The sequence below is a fragment of the Cryptomeria japonica genome, chromosome 11 (assembly GCF_030272615.1).
Source record: "Cryptomeria japonica chromosome 11, Sugi_1.0, whole genome shotgun sequence".
NCBI classification, from domain to species: domain Eukaryota; kingdom Viridiplantae; phylum Streptophyta; class Pinopsida; order Cupressales; family Cupressaceae; genus Cryptomeria; species Cryptomeria japonica.
In genome coordinates this window covers 615,834,624-615,858,294 of record NC_081415.1, presented here as the reverse complement: position 1 = coordinate 615,858,294, position 23,671 = coordinate 615,834,624, and the positions used below count along the sequence as shown (strand labels likewise).

General features: G+C 38.8%; 1 protein-coding gene across 1 annotated transcript in view; it reads left to right on the top strand.

The window, feature by feature from the left end:
- The first annotated feature begins 247 nt into the window (after positions 1-247).
- Positions 248-23,671, top strand: part of LOC131043459 (protein NEDD1) — a 106,210-nt gene continuing 82,786 nt past the window's right edge. Inside the window, exons 1-2 of the mRNA XM_057976658.2 lie at positions 248-601; positions 684-796. Coding sequence (XP_057832641.2) covers positions 454-601; positions 684-796 — 261 coding nt within the window. The 5' untranslated portion in view covers positions 248-453. The remainder of the gene's footprint in view (positions 602-683; positions 797-23,671) is intronic.

Below are 23,671 nucleotides of genomic sequence, written 5' to 3'. Positions count from 1 at the left end.
CTAAGCAGCAGCATGGGGACATGCCCTTAGACTGTTGGATCTCGTGGGCGTCATTAAAATTCATTCATTCATTCATTCAACCCTAAAAAGAGAATTAAAAAAACATACTAGAGATGTAAAGAAATAAAAAAATCTAATAGTCTGATATAAAAAACTCAAAATAAAAATATTGGAGGTGTACAGAAAAAAAATCTAATAAAGACGTCTGTTTATTTATTTAGAAAATTTAAAAGGTATAAGCAGCCGTCTTATTTTGTTGCTTGGTTAAACGAACAGCAAACAAATACGGAGCTATTTTTACGATATGCTTTTTGGAGAAATGATAATAAGGTTGGTGATGAGTAACTGTTTGAAATTCGAACTGGGAGCCCAACCCATCATTGCTCTCTGTTAATATTTCAGCGAAAGATAAATTTCAGATGATCAAATGAAGTGTTGTAGATAGTGTTGAGCATGGCGGGCGGTGTGTCGCTTCTGGCAGCTTGCGGAGGGGACAGCGTAAAGCTCTTTGATGTATCGGTGGAAGCAGGGGATCCTTGCTCTTTTCATTACACTCCTACGCCAGCCTCCCAAATTAACTGCGCCAAATGGAACCATACCAGTCGGTTTAGTTCCTTTTTCCCAATTCCTTTTGTTTTCAGTCTCGATTCCGTCTAGTTATTGTTTCGAGCAATTTAATGCAGATCTCGTAGTTGCCAGTGCGGGTGAGGATCGGAAAATCTCTCTGTGGATGAAGAATGGGCAGAGCGTGACAACTGTCTCGCAATCCGTTAACGATGGCGGCGATTATATCGACGTAAGTGCAAGGAAGTCGTCGCATTTTTTTAGTTCTTTAATTGCTCTTTTGGCTGTATCTGCTTTTTGGGAATTTTCACCTGGAGCTTTGGTGCAGATTTTTAGGGTTTTAGTTAATGCTAACTTGATCTAGGTAGAATTCTGGTTAATTTGATCGCCTTGAAATTTTGGTAAATGTAGTATACCAAAATTTAATCAGTGCACAATGCACTTGAGAGAGTTGTCTGCGACTCCATTTGCCATGCAAGTTACACTAAAATCTGTCTTTTTGGGTCACTGTTATTAGTTTTATCATTATCCAAGATGTCTGTGGCATTTTTTTTATCATTAATCCCATGGCCAGATCATAAATATTTGCTGTTCCTTTTAGAAAAATAATACTTAATGCTTTCAGTTTGTTGGGTTGTGGTCTAGTGGTAAGTTGGTACTCTTCTGGCAGTGCTTTTTCTAAGTTCAACTCTTCACATGCTGATTTATGTATACCACCATTGCCAAATCACAAGTGCTAGGCATTTCAGTTATAGGCAATATTCCCAAATCACAAATTTTAGGCATATCAGTTAGAAGCAATGTTTTCGTTTTAGTCTATTGGGTTGTCGTCTTGATATTTGTTGGAGCACTCAGAGCCATGATGAACTGGGTTAAACTCCTATCATACTGCCTTATCAGTGCCGCTATGTCCAGCTCTCAAATGCTGGACATTCATTTAGAAACACAAATGCCAGTCACTTTAGGTAGAGGTTTTGGAGAATTTATGACTTACCTATGGCAGAGGCCTAATCTTCAAAAAGGCTTCTCTTCTTTTGTAGTTTTATCGCCTTTTCTTTATCCTTCCTATTATTTATTTCAACACATTCTGTATCATGGCTACCCCTCCTTGGTTAGAAGTTGCAATATTCTGGTAGATGTTGTTGCCATGAAGCCTTCCCATTCAAAAGCTGGAAGGTAATTGGACCTTAGCCTTTTTTATTTCATTTTCAAAATTTCAGTTTCTTGTCCTTAAAAGTCTTGATTGAATCCTTCAGGACTTGAAGAATGGTAATATCAAAATCTTGTTGCCATAATAATCTTTCTTTGACAGGGAGTATTATGTGAAATTGGCCTAGAGGGCCATACGTGTATATCGAACCATAGAAAATTATTGGTATTCGGCTGCTCTATTTAGGAGGGCCATATTATGAAAATTCCAATTGGGGTATATTTAATGCAAAATTTCCATTCAGGGGTAAAACAAGAGTCTACTGTTATCTAACAGCTACCTTTCTGCATTTTAGGCTACAATTATATGAAACAGAGCAACAATTATACACTATATTTAGAAGTATTTCACACCATTCTTAAGCCTGCTGAACGACATCTTCCTCCTTGTTGCTTTTTGAAGGCACATCATCATCAACAAAGGACCAGCTGATACTTGAAGAAGGCGGGCCCCAATGGCAAATTTGAGAAACCCAATTCCCCATTTAGATTGATGCTTCCACAATTCATCATTTGTCCCAATTGGTGGGATAATAAAGGGAATCTAGAGAGAAGCCAAGACAGGATTTAAGACCGGCCAAAAAGCCTAAAGCCTTGGCGCCATCTGGGTCTGATTAAAGACTTGACAACAGCTCTCATTATGTCTTTTGATTCCCTGGCTTCCAAAAACACAGCAACAAACATCAAGGAAATGCTTATGTTGACTCTATATATATGCATTGTGGTAAGGACGAGATCTCCCAATGTCACACAAACATCATGGATCAGAATTTGAGCACTAATCTTGAAAACCTTCCTCAAACAAAGATCAAAGATATCCCCCAGAAAAGAAATCTGTATCTTTTTTGCCCACCATGGTATCCATCTTCTTATAAAGACAAATGTGGAATGGTTGCAAATGAAGAGCAGCAATAATACAATTGCCTCCCAATCTCTCCTCATATCTTTCCATAATGATGCGAGTATCAAAGCTACAATTGAAGAACATTCAAACTTCAATTTGCCTGCATAGCCACTTTCTTGCTGCCATTTCAAAGGGCTCGTTCTCCTCAATTAATGATGCCGTTATTAAAATGATTTGGATTTAGTTCCTTCTACTTGTCCAAACACTTGTGAACCAATTGTGGCATCTCTATATCAATGGCAAAATTCACTAGCTTATCCGTGAGAGTAATATTTGCTTGATAAACATGGTTTATTTCACAATCTTCTTGTAATGTAGGAAAATGGGATTTAGCTTAAGGATGCAAACTAGACACCATTTCCAAACACTTACTAGAAACCATTTCCAAACACTTACTTTAGAGAACAATCAGTTAGGCTCAACTTTAGCCCCTTAGGAGAGCTGGGCGCTTGTGGATTGATTGTTCTCTTATGATTTGATTGATTTGATATGATTTAGATATGAAAATGCAAGAACTAGGTATCAAGATGTCAATTTGACAATAATCAGCATGAACAGTAAGCTATAGAACGGATATGCAAACTTTGAGAGCAGATCTAGAAATAGGAATTAGAAAGGAACATGTGTCTGTAATTTGAGCCCAAAAGTGCCAGACTATGTGGCTAGGCATCACCGTCTTGAAGAAATCTGATGCAGATATCGCAAATAGATTCTGAATTAGGATGTCTCACAGATTATCCCCTTGAAATTTCGTCAGAAAAGTTTCCAACATTGTGGCTAAGTCACAGTCTAGAGTTTTCTGCTTCTTCAACATCTGGATCTCTGTCTCATTCTGCACTTTATGAATCTATAATTCTTCTTTGCCAGATCTGAATCCTACACATAGAAGAGAGAGAAAATGGTGTTGGGTTGTATAAGTGCTTGCCCAAGTCAATCCTCAGGTAGGAATTAACCTCCATTACAACAATAATGATTAGAAGGAGAGCTTTCGTGAAATATGCTAGGTATGCAAAAAGAAACTCCCAGTATCTAATATTGCAATTTATAAACTAATTTCCAGCTTAACATATCAACTGAGAAAAATACAAGTGATTTAGAATATTAGCTCACAAACATAATCAGACCCTTCCATTTATGAAATCATTTTGATATATATATAGTCTGCAACAAATATGTCTAATTATCTATAACAGAATAACATTTAGGACCTGCAGCTCATGAATTCATACAATGGGAGTGCGGCATGAATAACATACTGTCTCTTTGATATACATGCTGCTCCATAGTCCTGTTTGATCAGTTGATATCACATAGACAACATGCGTTCCAAGGCGCAAGCACCCACAACCTTATAACCTTGATATGTTGTGATTTTTGGGAATCCTCTTCCTGTGACTTCAATCTGACTCCAACTATAGCTTCAGCCAGCTACCAAATAGAGAGACTCGAGCTCTTATGCCTCAGGTGTAGTTATGTGGATTTAGCCCTTGTGTATTTGCTGCAATCTTTGTGTATTGAATGCCAACCATCTGCACTCCACAGAAGCTCCTACGCTTTCCCAAATACTTGTGGACTGGTACTCAGATTGCTAGTCAATTTTGGAATGATATCTCAGCCTGTATTGTCCTTCAAGAAGCTTGGCCTTTAGTTTCGTCCCTCATGCAAAATACTTGCTCTTCTAATAATTCCGTTCTCCAGGGAAGCTTCATCTCAAACTCTTGGATCTCTGTTATGAATTGATGCGACCCATATTTTTAATATCTCTAACAATACTAAGTCTGCCCAGTGATCAGAGGCTTTCGATTTGATATATGCCTCGACTCTTTAAAGAGATCACCAGCTTTTGTGCTAAAGTTAAGGGGCCGTGATTTCACTAAGAGCCATGCCACAACACAAAGCAATACCAAGAAATAATATCTGGGATGATCTTCGATCCTTTCCTCCAAAGGAAATTTCTCCCTAAGTCTTCACGATAGGAATTATAAATGAAGTGGCAAACCAATATTGTGATTGTTAATTTAATCAAGCAGTCAGACAACTAGTTCGCCAACAATATAGAAGGTCCCTCTATTATTTGATCCAATATAATTTCAAATTTAGAAACTGATAATATGAAAGAGATTCACTAGATGAAATAGAACTATCAACAAACCCACATCTGCAAATATCTTTATTAAATCAACTTATTTGAAAATTTGTCTCCAACTGAGACTTTACAAATTTGGCCTAGCTATGAACTCTGTTGCGAGCCCACTCCCAGTAAGAGTCAAGTTTTCATCCAACCCTTTTGATCAAATGAAGGTTTTCGTCCTCAGCTTCTCATATACCATCATATCAAATCCAAAAGCATGATTTGCCACAACCCTAGGAACCTCTTTATAAAGACCTCCAAGAACTTTCTAGAAGCTTAGGCCGATTTTATTATTTGTCATGACTAGAGAACTATAATTAATAAAGTGACTTATTTTATTATTTTATTATTTTCACTTTATTTTATAATTATATTAATTAATTAAAGTTCATCCTTTAGAAATAAAACTGATTTTTGGACAACTTAACTAATCAATTTAATTATGCCACTTTATAAAAATTTGGGGACATTACATTACCCCTGTTACGACAGATTCTAAATCTGAAATGAATTGCTTGAGTGGAAATGCTGAATTGTAATGATTATACCTTTGATTGGTGATATAATGCTCTTTGGAAAAGCCCTCCAAGTGTTGATTCAATAACATGATAAATCATAACAAAATCCATCATGAAAACATACTTGATGATAATTTGCTATAGCTTGATGCTCCTTGTACTCAAATTTGCTCTTGAGGAAGAATATTTGCACTTGAATTTGAGTGATAGCTTATGAAGGGATGATCAAATGAATTAGAAATGATGCCTTTGTATAGGGTTCTCAAGGTATTTTCACTTTTAGGCTGACTTCCATCAGTCATATCAATTTATTGGGATCAGATCACAAATGGTGGGAACAGACAGTCTGACAAGTTCAAATTTGGGCCGTTTTGGGAGAGACTATGGTGCTAGGCGCTCTAGTCCAACATGACTATGGTGCCTAGTGCCATAGTCCACCTAGAAAGGGGTGGAATAGAGGCAGGTGTTGAGTGTGCAGGTCCAGGACATTGAATCAGGTCACTTCATGAGCTTATGATGACAATTTGAACGTGAAAACACAAAATAGGCTTAAGAAGACCTAGAAGGAGGCACACGAAAGCAAGGGCCTGTTGACGTGTATTTTGTACACCATCATACACAGAATAAAATACCAATAGGCATCTTATCCTCTCTTGAGAAAATAGTCTCTAACTGCTGAAGATACGCATAAAGGATCAGTTAGGTAGACTCCAAGGTTCTTTTAGTAGGGTCTCTACGTGTGGACAAGCTTTTTAGTGGTATGATGTGATTTGCTGTTTCCTCCAAGGGGCCTTACGTAATCCAAAAGCTCAAAATTTTTCTAAACTAAAGAAACTTTCAAAAAAAAAGCAAAAGGAGTAGGGTTTAAAAGAGGTCTAATCTAGCCTAACCCTATGAATGACTTAGTATGGACGAGACTTGGCAAGATTCAACCAACTTCAATTTTGCCATAAGATAACAACTTCAATTGAAATTAGTGCGATCTTCTAAGGTAATATAATGATATTCAATGCATCAAAGATCAAGGACATTACTACGAAGGTACATATCCAAGATACAACAATGATTGAGGATTATGGGACTCAAAGTTTTCTCCAGTCGACCACGCAAGGCGTTCCTACAATCAGCAAGAAGCTAGTGGTTTGGATTACGAATCCTACCAAATATCAAATCTCACACTTTGTCCTTCAAATTAACAAACTACTTTGATTGAGCACGATTCAAGTAGATCAAACAACCATGAAGATAACTCAAGAAATTTGCAACAAAACACCATAACTTCAATATTTTATTGATTTCCAAGTCATCATGTACAACAATTGCTTGAATTTCTCTCTTCAAAACTCAATCTTGCTACAAAATAAAATTACTTCTAACTCTAATCTCTCTTACATCAACTATTAACTCTTACTCTATTTCACTATTTCTCTATTACCCAATGAAATGAAAAATGGGGGTATAAATAGCATCCCCAATTACAATGAAAGGTCCAGATTGAAAGTAAATCAATGGACAAGATCATGACACCTAAACCCTAATTAGGGTTTGTTACAAATGGCCTCCTTTTTACTGAACAATATTAAATACATAGCCAAATATTAAATTTGGCACAAAAACCTAGGAGGTATAAACCAATGAGAAATAAGATGTCATGTCATCTGTAACAACCTTTCATCTAGAATCTTATTCCCTTTCCAATTCTCTTTCTTAGCATATGCAATGAATTTTGTCACGATTCCTTCGATTTCTGCGATTGGAATCTCGGGAAGATTCTTCATACTCTCCTCTAAGTGGATGACCTGATCGAATGCATCTAGAAGAGCTGCGTCCCAAGTAGATTCAAGTTCCTTCGTTCTCTCAATCAGGAGCATGATGGCGAACATCTGATCATACTGCTCATCTGTAACATTTGCGTCCTTGCAAAAGATGACCTTGATTCTATCCTCTAGTTCCTGCATATCCACATCTGTCTCGACCTCGATCCTTCTGCCAAGAATGGTACGAAGTACCTCAAATACTCTGTCCTGGATCGGATTGATCACCTCCTCAACTTGGCTACATCTAGTACTGATGTCCTCAAAGAAAACATTCTTCATATGGAGTAAGGTTGACCAATGAAACAAATTGTGAGGTTCTCCATCCAAGATCCTCTCCTGCGTTAAAATCTTCCTTGATGTGTGTCTAATAACTTTCAAAACAGGAATGATAACGTCCTTGGTATGGGCGAATGCAGCTACTGTTATCATCAAATTGTGGATCATCTCAAGAACCTGGATAGCTTGATGAATAAACTTCATCATCCTCGTTACAAACTCTATGGCCACTGTATGAGATCTATCCATCCAATTACTTGTATGTTGGACCATGTTCCTGAATCTTTCTGCTTCATTGATTGATTGAAGCGGCAATGCTTGTACTGGTGATCTAACTGGATCCTGACGTCCCAAAGGTTCATTGATGTGACTGAAATATGTCCTCCATGCACCGACCTCTCTCTCAAGCTTTCTATTCTTCTCCATTTCTTCTCTAAGCTTGTCTTTCAATGCCTCAAATGGATCGGTAGCATCATCTAGAGTCTGTTCTGCTGTAGGTGGTCCTAACTCGAAAGTCTGTATATCATATTCTTCTGCTAGGATCTCACCTTCATATTTGTCTGCTGCCGGTGTAGCTATCTGCAATTTCCTGGATCCAGTCCCATCTCGAATCATCTTGGACATCTTGGTAGCCTTTCTCTTCTCTGTTACTTCGTGTGAACGTCCAACAAGGCTCCCTAAATCAATTGCATTGTCTTCGTCCTCTACTACGATCACCTTGGTTAATCTTTCCTTCAACCAATCTGGGATAATTGATCTTGTTTCTTGAACTTGAATCTCTTTATGTACTATTTCTTCTTGTCTGGGAGGAGATGTTATTTCATTGTCTTCTTTGCCTTCATCTAACTCATAGTCTTGGAGAGATCCATCTGGTGAACCATGCTGTGCCTGTCCTTCCTCCTGTCTATCGTTCTGTACCATCGACTCCATGGATTCTTCCACTTGAATTGTTCTCTTCTCAGGTCTAGAAGAAGTACCGGATGATCGATCTCTGTTAGCTTCTTGTTTCTTCTTGGAAGACTCTCTCTTTCCAGGTCTCTCTTTCCTCTTCGAACCTCTTGGATGGAGATTGCCCTCACTGGCACATCGAAGGTTACCTTCACCTGAATTTCTAGGATTAGGATTGCCTTCACTCACACTAGCTCCACCTTCGGCAGGTTTCTCTTCCAAAGTGAAAGACATATCTATGCCTTGTTCTCTCAACTTCTGATGCTGAATGTCAACCCATCTGCGAGTACAAGACAAGACTGGTGCCATCAAAGTATCTAAATCCACGACCTCGGGCTCATTCCAATCCAACCTTATTGATTTGCTTTCTCGATCATAGGAAGACTGGATATGTCTGCCACTGTCCTGAGCTTGGTCGGCCACTCTGTAAATCTTGCATTTTCTGATGAAATCCAAAGGCAATCTAGAATGCATTTTCCGTTTCACTTCAAGATCATCTAAGAGATTCATCATAAAATCTTCAATCTGGTACTCATGCCTAAACTTCCTGCCGACTGTCTCCTCCAAATGTCCATGTGGATCAAAGCTTTCTCTTAGAGCAAAAGATGAAAAAGAATACAAGGCTAACTCCTTCTCTGCGTCATCCATGGCTAAAGCATTAGGACATACCTCAACTGAATTACCCAAAATAATGGGTACTGGAACTCCATTCTGATGTCTGTGTCTGAATGCCTTCACATATGCTGCCAACTGTCTTGTTACTTCAAGTAACACAATTCTGTCTGTCGGATATCTCGGCAACATGTATGGTGGTAAAGGACATCCATGCACTCTAATATAAGTGAACTTCGGAAACTGAATGAACCAAGCACCGTACCTCTTTATGAATTCCTGGGCATCCTGAGATAACCTGTTGTGAATCCCACCTTGCAACGTCCTTGTGATGTTCATCGTGAAAGTATCATTAACCAACTTATAGTTGCTCCCTGGCGGATGATGCAAGTAGGCATAGGAATCACAAGCTCTGACCTCGCCGGGTCCTCTTCCAATCACTCCTCTGTGAGGTAGTCCTGCGTATTTAACACTCCTGATCAAGGCATAGATGACATATGAACTCATGTGGAAGGACTTAGTAGCCTTGAGTCTCCTCAACTGTACGTCCAAGCAATGGCTAATCATCCTAGCCCAATGTATTGTACCTTTCCCTTGAACAATCACCTGGATGAAGTAAAACATCCACTTCTCGAAATAGAAGGCATGAGGGGCTCCTGTAACTCGGTTGAGCATGGTAATCAAATCTCTGTACTCCTCCTGGAAATCAATCCTGTGCGGTGTGTTCGGGACCTTGCTCAGACGGGGACGGCTTTTGAGTAGCCAGTTCTTATTGATAATGCTTAGACAAGCATTTGGATCATCTTCGTACATTGATCTAGCTCCTTCTATGCTCTTGTATATCATGTCCCTGTGCTTTGGAAGATGGAAAGCTTCACTTATAGCTTCCTCTGAAAGGTATGCCAAAGTGCTTCCCTCATTGGACACGATCGTTCTGGACTGTGGATCATAGTGACGGGCACACTTGATCATCAATTCATGGCACTGAACAGCTGGAGGAAAGCCGGCCGCCTTAATGATACCACTCTCGATTATTCTCCGGGCGACAGGTGATGGCTTACCAATGTAAGGGACCTCTCGAAACTTCCTCGTGCTGAAGTTCCCCAAGTTGGTATCTCCAATGTTGTTCCACTTTGACACGATCTTGGTCTCCACCTCTTCGGTTTTCTGATCTTCTTTCATGAGAGCTGAGCGACTGGTGGATGCTCCCGCCTTCAGGGTCGCCATACCTACACAACATTTCATAATGAGAAGCTAGATTTTGCAATAAATAACATAGATTAGAGGAGAAATTTTAGGAAACTTCATGATAAGTCTTTGAGTTATCATTTCCTAAAATAAAACGATTGAGCTAGGAATTCAAAATTCAAAATTCAAAACTTAAAAATATGACGATGAATAAATAAAGCAATAAAAATCAAATCACCATACCTCAATAGAGAGCTAACTCTAGAATGCAAAAAGACAAAATTCGCCTAGGCAAAATTGAGGTATGAATGATCTTCAACGTTATCTCCTCAAGAAATCAATTTCGCCACCTTTGTCTTCAATGTGATCTTCAAGTTCACCTTTAACGTGGTCTTCAAATTCTGGCAAATTCGCTCAATATAGATCTATCGCACCACCTTTGATTACTAACGCCACCTTTGGATGAAATTCGCACCACCTCAAACACACTTCGCACTTCCTTCGATTGGGATGAAAGCTCGCACTTTGAATGACAAAACAATGATGTAGAAATAATAGTTTTTACCCCCCTTATATAGCGTTCACATCACAATTCACCCTCAAGGCCGACTTGATAAAATATAGCAATTTCAAACGATAACAAGGCCGACTTACATGCATGAGCGCTCTTATTCGATTTTTTAATGATTAATTGATAATTAATTAAATGCCTTTCGTTTTTTAATTTATAAATTTCGATTTTTAATAAAGGCAAAATAATTAATAAATGCCTAACGCCATATTAAATGCTAATTAAATAGGATTTTCAAAACTCATCGATCTTAGCATTTAAAATAAATTTAAAAAGGTTTATTTGGCGCCAAAAATTTGAAAATGAAGAGGACGTACCTCATCGCCCTGGTCCCTTGGAGAGGGACAGGAGCGATTCACCATTTTTGTCATGATTCTTGCGTTTTCAACGTTCAACTCCTTCATTTCCACGTTCCAAATCGATCATCTTGTTGGGTTCTTCGAATTAGATTGCCCTGCATGTACGCATGAGTGTCTTTAGATGTACCATCGCCCTTGTCCCTTGGAGAGGGACAGGAGCGATCCTAAGGTTTTCGCTTGAAATTCTCCATTTTAATACGGATTTTTCCTTGTATCATCTTCCAAATGCCATTTAAAACCTTGTGCGTCTTTATCTTAACGTGATTGTCAAAGGATATCATGTGTTTTGGCTAACATCGCCCTTGTCCCTTGGAGAGGGACAGGAGCGATCTCCATGTTTTCACGTTCATCTTGCATCTTTGATCTTCGAACTTCCATCGCTAGGCGAATAACATCATTGCTAGTCCATTCCACGCACGTCCCACTTGCTTTCATGAGGTGTTTGGATGTTATAAGGATCATCGCCCTTGTCCCTTGGAGAGGGACAGGAGCGATCCATGTTTTTTCTCCGTTTTGAGCTCAAGTTGGTAACATTTAACCTTGGTTCATCGTTTATTGCCTTTCAAATAGCGTCCTTTACCTCGTCCATCCTTGCCTTGCCTTGACTTTGAAGGAGTATGAGTGTTTTTAATGAAATCGCTTTGGTCCTTGTCCAAAGGACAGGAGCGATATGAGCTCTTTAGCTTGTTTGGCAACATTCGGACGTTCAAAACCTTTGCATATCACCTTCTAATCATACCACGGACCTTGTATGACCTTGAAAAACTTTGACCTTACGTGATTCTTGCATGAGCTGGCCAATATACCTAATATCGCTCTGGTCCCTTCCTGAGGGACAGGAGCGAAGTTCATCATTATGAGCTTGTTCTTGTTTATTTCAACTTACAATTATCTTCAACGCGTGAAATGATGTCCTTTCGATCCTTGTGGTAGCTTGATATTTGCTTGTCTCTTGAAATCTATGCCTTAATGGAAATATCGCTCTGGTCCCTTCCCATGGGACAGGAGCGATCTGGGGTCTTAGAGTGCAAATCCTTCCAACGTGACGACCTTGATGCTTGTGTTTGATTGAAAATGTCTTAAGACGTTCTTGCCACCTTGTTCCTTGTCTTGGAAGGTCCTGAACTTGAAGGAACGACCTTGAACTCGCAAAAGAAGCAACATAACCATGGTATCGCCCTGGTCCCTTGGAGAGGGACAGGAGCGAACTTGCTCTTGTGGTCTTCATTTCACTTTGCTAGCTTCCAAATTTATATTCAACGGATTTGTCATGCTCTACTCCATTCATCCATGCCTTGAAATTGTTTGCAACTTGACAAGAAAATCGTTTATAACAAAAATCGCTCTGGTCCCTTCCTGAGGGACAGGAGCGAACTAGGCATTTTGGGACCCTTGTTGACATTTTAAAATATTCAATTTATATTCAATGAGTTCATTTCACCGTCTTCCTTGCTTTCAAACGTAAACTTGTCTTGATCTTGGCCTGGATTTTACTCTATGAAGAATATCGCTCTGGTCCCTGGGAGAGGGACGGGAGCTATAACATACTTCGCCCTGGTCCCTTCCTGAGGGACAGGAGCGATTTTAGCATTCTGAGTCATTCTTCTTCATATTTGCATTTCAAATTATATTCATCTGATAAAACATCTCCCTTTGGACCTCTTCAAATCGTCAAGTCGTCGAAATCCCGCAAGGACAAAGCAAAATTTGATTTGTAGCTCTGGTCCTTCACTGAGGGACAGGAGCGATTTTACTCCTGGAGGCATTTCTTTGTTCGTGAAAATCTTCAATTTATATTCAATGGAAAGATCTCGCCTTTCTCTATCACTTCCAACTCGAAATTCATCTTGACTCTGCAGGGACAGTAAAATATTTGAAAACGAGCTCCCGTCCTTCACTGAGGGATAGGAGCGATTTTGCTCCTACAGGCCAAAATAACATGATTTTACAAGTTTAATCAATTCACGAGGCAAAAACAAATCATTCTCAATGCCCGGGATCAAAAATAAAAAAAAGTCAAAATTTGGTCAAAATATTCAATTGGACAAAAATTCACAATTCCCTTATCAACACTTAGAAAAGATTAAGCTCTGCACTCAAAATTCCAATTGAAAAATAGACCAATCTGGCGAAATCATTGCATTCAAAATTGCATCCTAGAAAAGAAGCTCAAAGCTCTCAAAACTGACTGGATTCTGGCTTAAAAAGACGTTAACGAAAACCCTAAGGCTTAACCCTAAATCCAGACAACTGACTGACTAACAAAATCCTAAAAAACGAAGCGAAAGGCGAGCAAAAAGAGGGGGTCCCCATTTTCAATGGGGCGATGTGTGAAATGGTCACAACAGGGCCCAAAAAGGAGTGTGAAATTGTAAGTGTTTACAATTTACAACACTACAGTTCTAAACGATTGGGAGAAGAAATTTTTGACTTAAAACTCAATTTATTCCTATTTGGAGATCCCTTCTTTCTTATGGCATTAACAATGATCATTAAATTGCCCTCCACTTGCACCTTCTTTATGTTAAATTCTTGCACATTTAAGTCTCAGGAGCAACCCTTGGGCCTTTGCTTTGTTGTTTGTTCCAGCAACTAGCCCCAACAAAGCAACTCCAATTACCAATCCGTTGCGATGTCTTAGGACACATCCTGCCCTAGAAGCATTGAGGTTTAACTTGGAAGCTGAATCGAATTTGAGCTTACTCCATCCATTAGGTGGCAGAATCCAACCTCCTCCTTTAGTCCTTAGGGGAGAAGTCAAATTATCTTGACTAGCCCCTTGTATGTGGTTTCTATTGTTATTGCTTCTTAGATTTGCACTCTTATATGAAGGGTTACCTTTAAAAATATTTGATCAATGCTCGCATTATGATGTATAGTCAACTTATCGTTTTCCTTATATTCTTGTTGGACAAGGAAGAGTGAAATGGCCCATTTCAAAGGAATTATTGTATTGAAAGGCTTGCTCTTATGCTCTAGTAGTTGTTCCAAACTATAATTTTTAGTTGAAGTTCCTTTGAAGTTGGAAGAGATTCTTCAATTGTTCAACTTTACATAGTATTGTATTATCCAAATTTCTATATTTTGTAGTAGTGTGACAGGATAGTTTCAAGGATGTTATGCCTTTGTTTAGATATTGAATGGTGCAAATACTTAAAGGTGATAGGGAACGTTACCATATGGACACTTAGCAGCAAAATGTCCTACTTTTCCACTGTTAAAGCATTTAAAGGGTAATTTACTTTTTTATTTGTCGGATCCTTTCATGAGCTTTCTCACTAAATGGGCTTCCTTTGCATCCTGTTCATCACTGGAGCTTGTTGGTGTATGTTTTATCATTCACCGAACATTAGAATAAAATGTCAAGGACACTCTACCCTCTCTTGAACAAAATCATTACGTGTGCCAAGATTGCAAAGAAACACCACATGGCGATTCCAAGGTCTATATGTGCGAACAGGCGACTTTATGTTGGATAGCTTCCTTGGTTATGTATGCTGAAATACAAGGGGGAGTTACGCTCAACTGATACTGGTCACAAATTAGGACTTAGACGAATATTACAATGAATGCTCTTTTTTTTTTAATTTTCAATTTTAGACTTTAAAAAAGGATAAAAAGGATGAGGGTTTAGAAGTTTTATGCTACCCTTATGAATTCAAGAGACTGGGTGAAACCAATAACAATACTTTGCTTCGCCACTCTTAAGACAACTAAACAAAGTAGGTGCAATCTTCTAAGGTTGTGCTCAAAATTTTCATACTTGTGAATAATATCATCAATCGAACAATATTTACTCAAAGTAGAAGTTAAAGCATCCACATCATAAGCTCAGGGTAACTTTACACATTGAACGAAAATTATTCATCCAAAGAAAGTATGAGCAAGAGTTTCACCAATCTAAACTATCAAATCCTTCATTCATTTAACAACTTTGAAAGCAAATTTACCATAAACAAAACTATTCTATTGTTGAAGAAAGTATGTAACCATGCAACCACTTGATAACAATAAGGCTTCAAAGCAAAACTGCAAATGAACTTTTATTATCAAAATAGCTTTGAGCAACAAATTCATAAATCTCTCCACAACAAAATGAAATGAGAGATTGGGAGTCTATATAGAGTTCTGAAAAAAAATGAAAGGCCGAGATCAATCTAAGATCAACGGCTGAGATTAAGACAACACAACCCTAATTAGGGTTTCCCAAAATAAAACCATAGACAAATGCATGCTAGACAAGTGGCATGAAGAGCTATCTTTTAGGAAGGCACATCCTTATCCTGCTGAGCAGCAGAATGTTCAATGAATCTGAACACAATTAGGTTGACCTCCTCCATCCTTACATGTGGCAACATATTGACCTTGAAATCCAACCCATCCGATTCATCTCCACACAAGCAAAAGCAATTTCCCACTCCAATTCCTGTCTTTGGAAGGCATCTTGGATGGACAAGAGGTTCGATGCGTTAGTCAAATTCTGCTTCAGGACTGGTCTAGTGATGGGGAAGAAAATCTCCTGAGTTCTGAGCTTTAAACTTTCCAGTTGCATATCATTTTCTCGGATTGTTTCCTTCTCAAGCACATCTGCAACTACAAGGAAGATTTTTTTTTGAATCTCTTTTATCTGCTCCTCAGCTTTGACACCATCAACCTTCACTTTTTCCAAGACTTTGCTTTGTGCAACCAATGTCCAGTGCCAACTGTTGAAGTCATATGCAGCCTTTGCCGCAATCACGTTTCCATTAACCAATTCCTGCTTCAAAATTCCTTTCAACACTCTAAGGCAAGAGATAATTCTGTCTTGAACATCTTGGAGGCCAGCCCATGCTTCCGCCATGTTTGCAATTCTGGAGAGTAAATAGGAGTTTTGTCCATATTCGCGACTTCCTTCCCTTTTGACCTTGAAGGGTCATCAACTGCTTCCTTCCTTTTTCTTGAATTGATGCTTTCAATTGGGCTGACACTTTCTTCATTGGAAGAGTATGATTCCATGGCGCCCATTAGGTTATACGTGAGTCACACCTCTTCGCTTCAGCCCTTGGACTTGTTGGTCAACCCACCATTGAGAATATTTGACAACTGGGAGCATCAAGGTGGTTAGATCAGCGAGTTTTGGTGTTGACCACTTCATAGGAGAAAGAGGCCAATTTTCATCAAAGCGCAGCTGAGTGTATTCTCCATCGTCTTCCAATTGATCAGGCACACGGAAGAGCTCGGTTGTTCTGATCAAGCCTACCGGCAGTCTAGACCATAGTCTTTTCTTGACTTCGAACTCATCTGCAACATTTGCCCAAAAATCTTCTAAGTCAATCTTGTGTCTGTACTTTTCTCCATTCACTGATCCAATGTGGTTATGAGGATCAAAATCAGCCCGAGATCGTTAGAATGTGAATGGATACCATTGCATCTCCAACCTGGCACTCTTAGTTGCCTGTGTTGTTGGACAAGACTCTAGCATATTCCCAATGAAAAATGGAAAGGAAATAGCCGCTTCTCTACTTTGCTCTTTGGAAGCCCTGATATGTTTCCAGCTGCCTAAGGACTTCAAGCAAGATCATTCTATTGGTGGGATAAATCGGAAGCTGATAAGGATAGTCGGTAAACCATTGGACTCTTATGTATGTGAATCTTGGAAATTGGATAAACCAGGATCCTTACTTATTAAACTTTTGGCTTCTGGAGTGAGTCTTTGATGGGTTCCTCGCAATGTTCTAGTCATATACATTAGGAACGCATCATTTACCTGCCTGAAGTGGGCCTTCTCGCTCAGCTGCAATTGCCGATAACAGTCATAGGACTTAAACTCATTTTCACCATTGCCTACCACGCTTGTGCAAATCAATCCAGTGTATCTCCAATTTCTTGCTAGTAGGTAGACTATGTAAGAGCTCATCTAAAAGGACTTCGTCCTTTCCAAATTCTTCAGCTATTTGTCAAGATTATCATTCATTATTTGGGACCAATTGAATATTTTAACACCTGAGGTGATCTCATCAATGAAGTAGTACATCCATGTTTCAAATGGCGTACCTTGAGGGCTGCCCATTACTTTGTTCAACAGCAAGATGAGATCCCCATAGTCTTCTTTGAAGTCAGTGCGGAATGATTTCTTTGGTACCTTCTTGAGACTCGGTCTCGGCTTCTCTAGCCATGACTTATTGACATTGGTTGCACAGAGTTCAGGTTGATCTTCATAGAGTCTTTTGGTTTTCTCCTTAGTTTTATAGGAAGTCCTATTGTAGCTCGGAATCCCGAATGCTTCCTGAATGGCTAATTCTCCAAGATGAGCAAGACTCTTCCATTTGGTGCAACAATTTCTCTCTTGGGTATTATAGTGTATGGCACATTCGACCATAAGTTTTGCACATTCCATAGCTGGTGAAAATCCAGCCACTTGAAGGATGCCATTTCTCATCATCCAGTGAGCAATAGGTGTTGGCAAAAATCCATCTAGGCCATATATTCTCTTTCTGAAATGTTTGAAGTCTACATGCCCGAGGTTGGTGTCTGTGACATTTTTCCATTTGGAATTGATGTTTGATTCCGGCTGCAACCCTTTACTGGCAAACTTCATTTGGATTTTTTGTGAAGGTCCTCCTTTGGTGGCCATTAACCTGAAATACATGAAAATTTTCGAGAAAACTTAAAGTTTTAGCTCTGATTTTGGATGTTTTACTTCGAAATTTCACTTTTGGCTAAGCATTTAGTAAATTTCAAGAAATAAATGATTAAGACAGAAGAAATCCGTCAAAAACATGGATTTTTCGAACTTCTAGAATTTACTTTTGATTGAGTTTGGCGAAAATTTGCCTTCAATTCTTTCTTTAATTCAGAAAAAGCACCTTATTCTCTAGGATTTATGCCCTCCGCCTAGAAAATTTTACTTATTCTCTGTCCTCCACTTCGAAAATTTACTCTTTCTTCAAAAATTCTTCTTTAAAAAAAATCTATCTTTCACCCTTTGCAATCGAACTTCACAACTCGATAGTGAATTGAGAGTGACAGGTTGAATAGATATAGAGTTGAGAAGTTCGATTTTTAGGAACTTTTTTTTTTTTTTTTATGTTTTGTCCTTAGGTTCATTGAACTTCACCTTGTTTTATCTCTTTAAAAATGGAAACTCAATCTTCCCTATGGGCGAGTTGGCATGGAACCTTCTAGACTCTTCCTAAGCATTGGATTTTTGAAAATTGTTCTAAGTGTTGGACATTTTTTTTTTTGAAAATAATTTCTAAGTGTTGGAAAAATACAAAAATATTCCAAGTGTTGAATTTTATTTTTCCAACTTGGCCAAACTTTTATCCACGTCAAATTTATTCATATGCCAAGACACTTTCACATGTCAACTTCATCTAGGCGAATTTCGTATTTTGCCAAGCCATTTGCCATTGGTGGCATGGCGAACTTCATTTGAACATTGCTTTTCTACTTCCCTTGGCGAACTTGATCATCTTTCTACCATAATCTACCTAGGCAGACTTTATGATTATCTTGCCATCTTTATTTAGTCATGGTGGACTTGACACATAGTTTGTACATTCTTTTCATGCTTTTCTCCTATCTTCCTAGGCGGACTTTGTCTTTGTTAGGCCAAGGCGGACTTGACATTATCTTTGCCATCTTTTCTTTGGCATGGCAGGCTTTGAAGTTGATTGGATGTGTCTTGCGTAGGAGGGCAGACTTTGAGGTTGATAAGCCAACTCCACACTTTCCCTTGGGTGGACTTTATCCTCTCTTAGGCAAGGCGGACTTTGAGTTGTGCTTGCCATGTTCATCTTTACCTTGGTCAGACTTCCTCATGTCTTGGACGTTGCTATTCATGCCTAGGCGGACTTGGAGATAGTTTAGACATGTCCCCTTGGGTGGACTTTGTGAGTCTTGTGCCAAGGTGGACTTGGTCTTTGTCTTGCCATTTTTTCCATATGCGTAGCAGACTTCATACTTCTTCATGCCATGCTCTTTCAAGTGTTGGGCGGACTTTGCTAGGCCTTGGACATGTTTGCACTTGCTTGGGTGGACTTGACTTCATGTTAGGCATGGCGGACTTGATGCTTGAGCAGACTTGACTAATCTTCTGCCATTCCCTCTTTGGTGGACTTGACTGCTTGACTGTGTTGTGAAATATGGATCGAAGAATAATGACAGCAATTCTGGAAGACTGATTGCCTTAAGTTATCGATCGTCTCCATCATTGAATCCGGTTTTTAAATACAAGAGGAAAGGTTGCCTACGTAGGGACATGTCCATATGTGGCAGTTGCCACGTATGGACATGCCCCTACGGAGGCAACCGTTCATAACAATTAGTTTGTTTATGTTTAATTTCCGAACTGCATGCTCCGTTAATATAATGCGATCGAGAATCACATGGGCATGATATATATAAAATAATCGATTTACCATCAGTTAGATTCACGAGGGCTATATCTTAACACTCCCTCTTAGCAGGAGTGGATCTAAGTAATTTTCTTGGGAGCATATTCTGTCATGACTTCCGACACAATTCGGGACAACATTTAATATAGTCTTGTCATAAACTCAATATCATGATATCCGGCTTAGTCCGGGACAATCACTTAAGAAGTCAATCATGAGATGATCACATACTTTAGGATCAAGATATCCGGCACAGTCCGGGACAACAACTTAATGTAGTCAATCTTGACACTTGGTCAACTATTGTCAAGATCGTCACCTTGAAATAGTAAACTTAAACATAAGAAGATCGTCATCTTCTTGAACACAGTGAGAATATTGCAATATACATTTTATTTATTTATTCATGAACAAATTACACATGGTAGGAATTTCATCCTAATAATCTCAATTATAATCTAGTCATACCAAGTTTACTTCTGAAGTATTCTATCTTCAATCTTGCAAGTGGCTTGGTGAAGATATCAGCATTTTGTTCTTCAGTACTGATGTACACTAGTTTTATGATGTTTCGATATACCATATCTCTTATGTAGTGATAAGGGATCTCAATATGTTTGGATCGATTGTGAAAAACTGGATTTACTGAGAGCTTGATACAACTCTAATTATCACAGTGAATTATGGTTGAATTTAGAGTTTTTCCAAATAATCCAAATAATAACTTTCTTAGCCATACCGCTTCACGAGCTCCCATGGAGGCTGCCGTATATTTTGCTTCGGTGGAGCTTTGTGCAACTGCTGACTGTTTTCTGCTGAACCAAGATATCATAGCAAAACCAAGACTGAAGCAACACCCTGTAGTACTTTTACGGTCAGTGGTACTTCCGGCCCAATTAGAATCAAAATATCCTTCAAGTTGAATCTCAACATTTTCATACTTTAAGCCAAGTCCGATTGTGCCTCGTAAATATCTTAGAATGTGTTTAGTAGCCATTAGATGTATCTTCTTAGGTTCACACATGAAGTGACTTAATACATTTGTAGCATAGCAGATATCAGGACGAGTATTTACCAAATACATGAGTGAACCGATGATTTGTCTGTAGAGTGTGGGATATGTAGGTTTTGAATCTTTTGCCTCAATTTTTAGCTTGTGTAAATTAGTTTCCATTGGTGTAGTTAATGGCTTACACTCCATCATCCCAAATCTAGTTAGAATATCTGTGGTGTACTTTCCTTGATTTAGGAAAATATAGTTTTTCTTCTGCCATACTTCTAATCCCAGAAAATAATGCAGAAGCCCTAGATCCTTCATATCGAATTTTGTTGCCAGATCTTGCTTACAATTCACAATGAGATTATCCTCTCCTGTTATCAAAAGATCATCCACATAAAGGACCAATATAATCATATTGCCATTTGAAGCCTAAGCCTTGAAGTAGATGTTGGGATCTGCTAGGTTCTTGGAGTACTCTAGTTTGGAGAGATAGTTGTCTATCCTTGCATACCAGGCCCTAGGTGCTTGTTTTAGCCCATAGAGAGCTTTCTTTAGTTTACAAACATAGCAATTTTTATCACGTATGGTGAATCCTTCTGGTTGTTCTATATATACTTCTTCTTCAATTGAACCATTTAGGAAGGTAGTCTTTACGTCCATTTGGTGAATTTTCCATCCTTTGGATGCTGCAATTGCAATGATTGTTCTTACTAACGTATACCGGGCAACTGGGGCAAATGCCTCTTCATAATCAATTCTTGCTTTCTGAGAGAATCCCCTGGCCACAAAGCGAGCTTTATGTTTTTCAATGCTGCCATCAGATGCATATTTGATCTTGAATAACCACTTGGATGAGACAACTGATTTGTCTTTTGGTCGAGGCACTATATCCCAAACATCATTCTTTAGCATAGATTGATATTCTTCAACCATAACATCTTTCCAAGTCTGTTTTGATAAAGCTTCTCTGACACTTGTTGGTTTAGAATTTGTGAGTTCGGTTAGAAGTGCAGCATAACATTTTAGAGTTCTTGTTCTCTTATTTTCTTTGGAAATTTCATTTGGTTCTACATAGTGTTCCACGGAAACGCGTTTCCCCCTCCCAGGCCCAAGTCCCCCTGTCCCCGAAACCCGTCCCCGAAACTTTTTCCCTTTGTCCCCCCGTTCCTGAAGCCCGTCCCTGCGTCCCCCCATCTCCCTGTCCCCAACATCCGTGGAACACTGGACTTCTACATTATTCTCTTCAATCATTTTCCTTGCCCATAGAGTTCTTTTCTTGTTATTGAGTGTTTCAATATTTTCATCAACAAGAGGATCAGAAGCTCTTATGATGTCCTCCCTCTCAGTGTTTGAAGGTTCGGAATTTTCTATGATATTCTCGCTCTCAATCTCAGTTACTTGATCTTCTTCTTCTTTAGTAATGTTATCATCCTCAGGTTCTTTGAGTGTAGTGTTTTCTTCAAACTTTACATCTCTACTTATCTCAACAGATTTTTTCCCTGGAATGTAAATGCGATATCCTTTAGTATTTTCACTATAGCCAATGAAGATACCTCTTTTTCCGGATGGTTCTAGTTTTGTCCTCTTTTCTTTAGGAACATGTATATATACGGGACATCCAAATATCCTTAAATGACTTAAGTCTGGTTTGTTCCCTGTAAAAGCTTCTTTAGGAGTTATGTTTTCTAGAACTGAGTGCGGACATCTGTTTTGAATGTAGACTGCTGTATTTGAAGCTTCTGCCTAGAATGAAGTGTGTAAGTTTTGGTCATGCATCATGGCTTTTGCTGCTTCAATTATGGTTTTGTTCTTTCTTTCTGCTACTCCATTCTGTTGTGGATTATATGGTACAATATACTCCCTCTTAATCCCAACAGAATTACAAAAGTCTTTGAAGTTGTCAGATGTATATTCTCCCCCATTGTCGGATCTTAACACCTTAATTTTCTTCCCTGATTGGTTTTCTACTAGTGCCTTGAATTCTTTGAACTTAGATAGTACTTCATTTGAGTCTTTGCACTTTAGAAAATATATCCATGTTTTTCGAGAGTAGTCGTCAACAAAGATTATGTAGTATAAGGATCCAGTTAGGGATGGTGTTGACATGGGACCGCATAGGTCCGAGTGAATTAGTTCTAAAATAACTTTTGATTTGTGCTCGCTTGAGGGAAAAGAAACTTTCACATTCTTTCCCAAGGCACATCCTTTGCAAATGCCTGTGTGTTCAGATTTTAGTTGGGGCAGTCCTGAAGTAATCTTCTTTATGTTGGATAGAGCACTATATCTTAGGTGTCCTAATCTTTTGTGCCATAATTTATTATTATTTGAAACTTCAAGATTTAGTGCTTCCTTTTGATCACTGCATAGTTTGTATAGGCTACCATCTCTTGAACCTACTGTTATGGCATTTTGGATATTTGTATTTTTAGGCCAGAGTAGAACTTTATCTTCATTTAAGGTAACCCGATATCCTTGATCAGCTAGGCTTGAGATTGAGACTAGATTTCTTTTTATTCCAGGTACAAACAGAACATCCTTTAATTGTAGAGATACTCCATTTCTTAGTTTGATAGTACAGGTCCCAATTCCTTTCACAGGATATGTGGAGTTTGTTGGTTATAATTAGGGCCTGGCGGATTCCTATTGCCTTGGGCAACATTGGAATCCGCCAAAGGGGGCCAGCTCCTTCTCCTATATATAGGGCCAGGCCCCATACCTCTCGGCTCCACCAAAAGTCTTCACGCCACATCCAAACTCACCACGCCTCCTTGATAGGGCCGACCCTATCCATTTCGGTTAAAAGGAATTAAATGAATTAAATGTTAATTGCAAGAAGGCCGACATGATTAAGAAGTTATCTACTCCTATAAATAAAGCCTACACTTCACACAACATCAATCCAATTCAGTCCTTTGCAATAAGGTGCGAAATATTCTAAGGAAGCGAATTTGATATGTGCGAAATATTCTAAGGAAGCGAAATTGATATTCAAGTCAATTAACTTACAGCGAACTATACTAAGAGGTGTGCAGATCAGCAACAAAAGACAGCGAACTTAAGCAAGGCAGCAGATCATCTTCAAGAGATAAAGAACTCCATAGAAGGGTTGCTGCTACCATTGTTACATACAGCCAGTCAGATTAGAAGAACTGCAATTCATGACCTCCATTAGCAAACTAATTGTGAAGGCTCTATG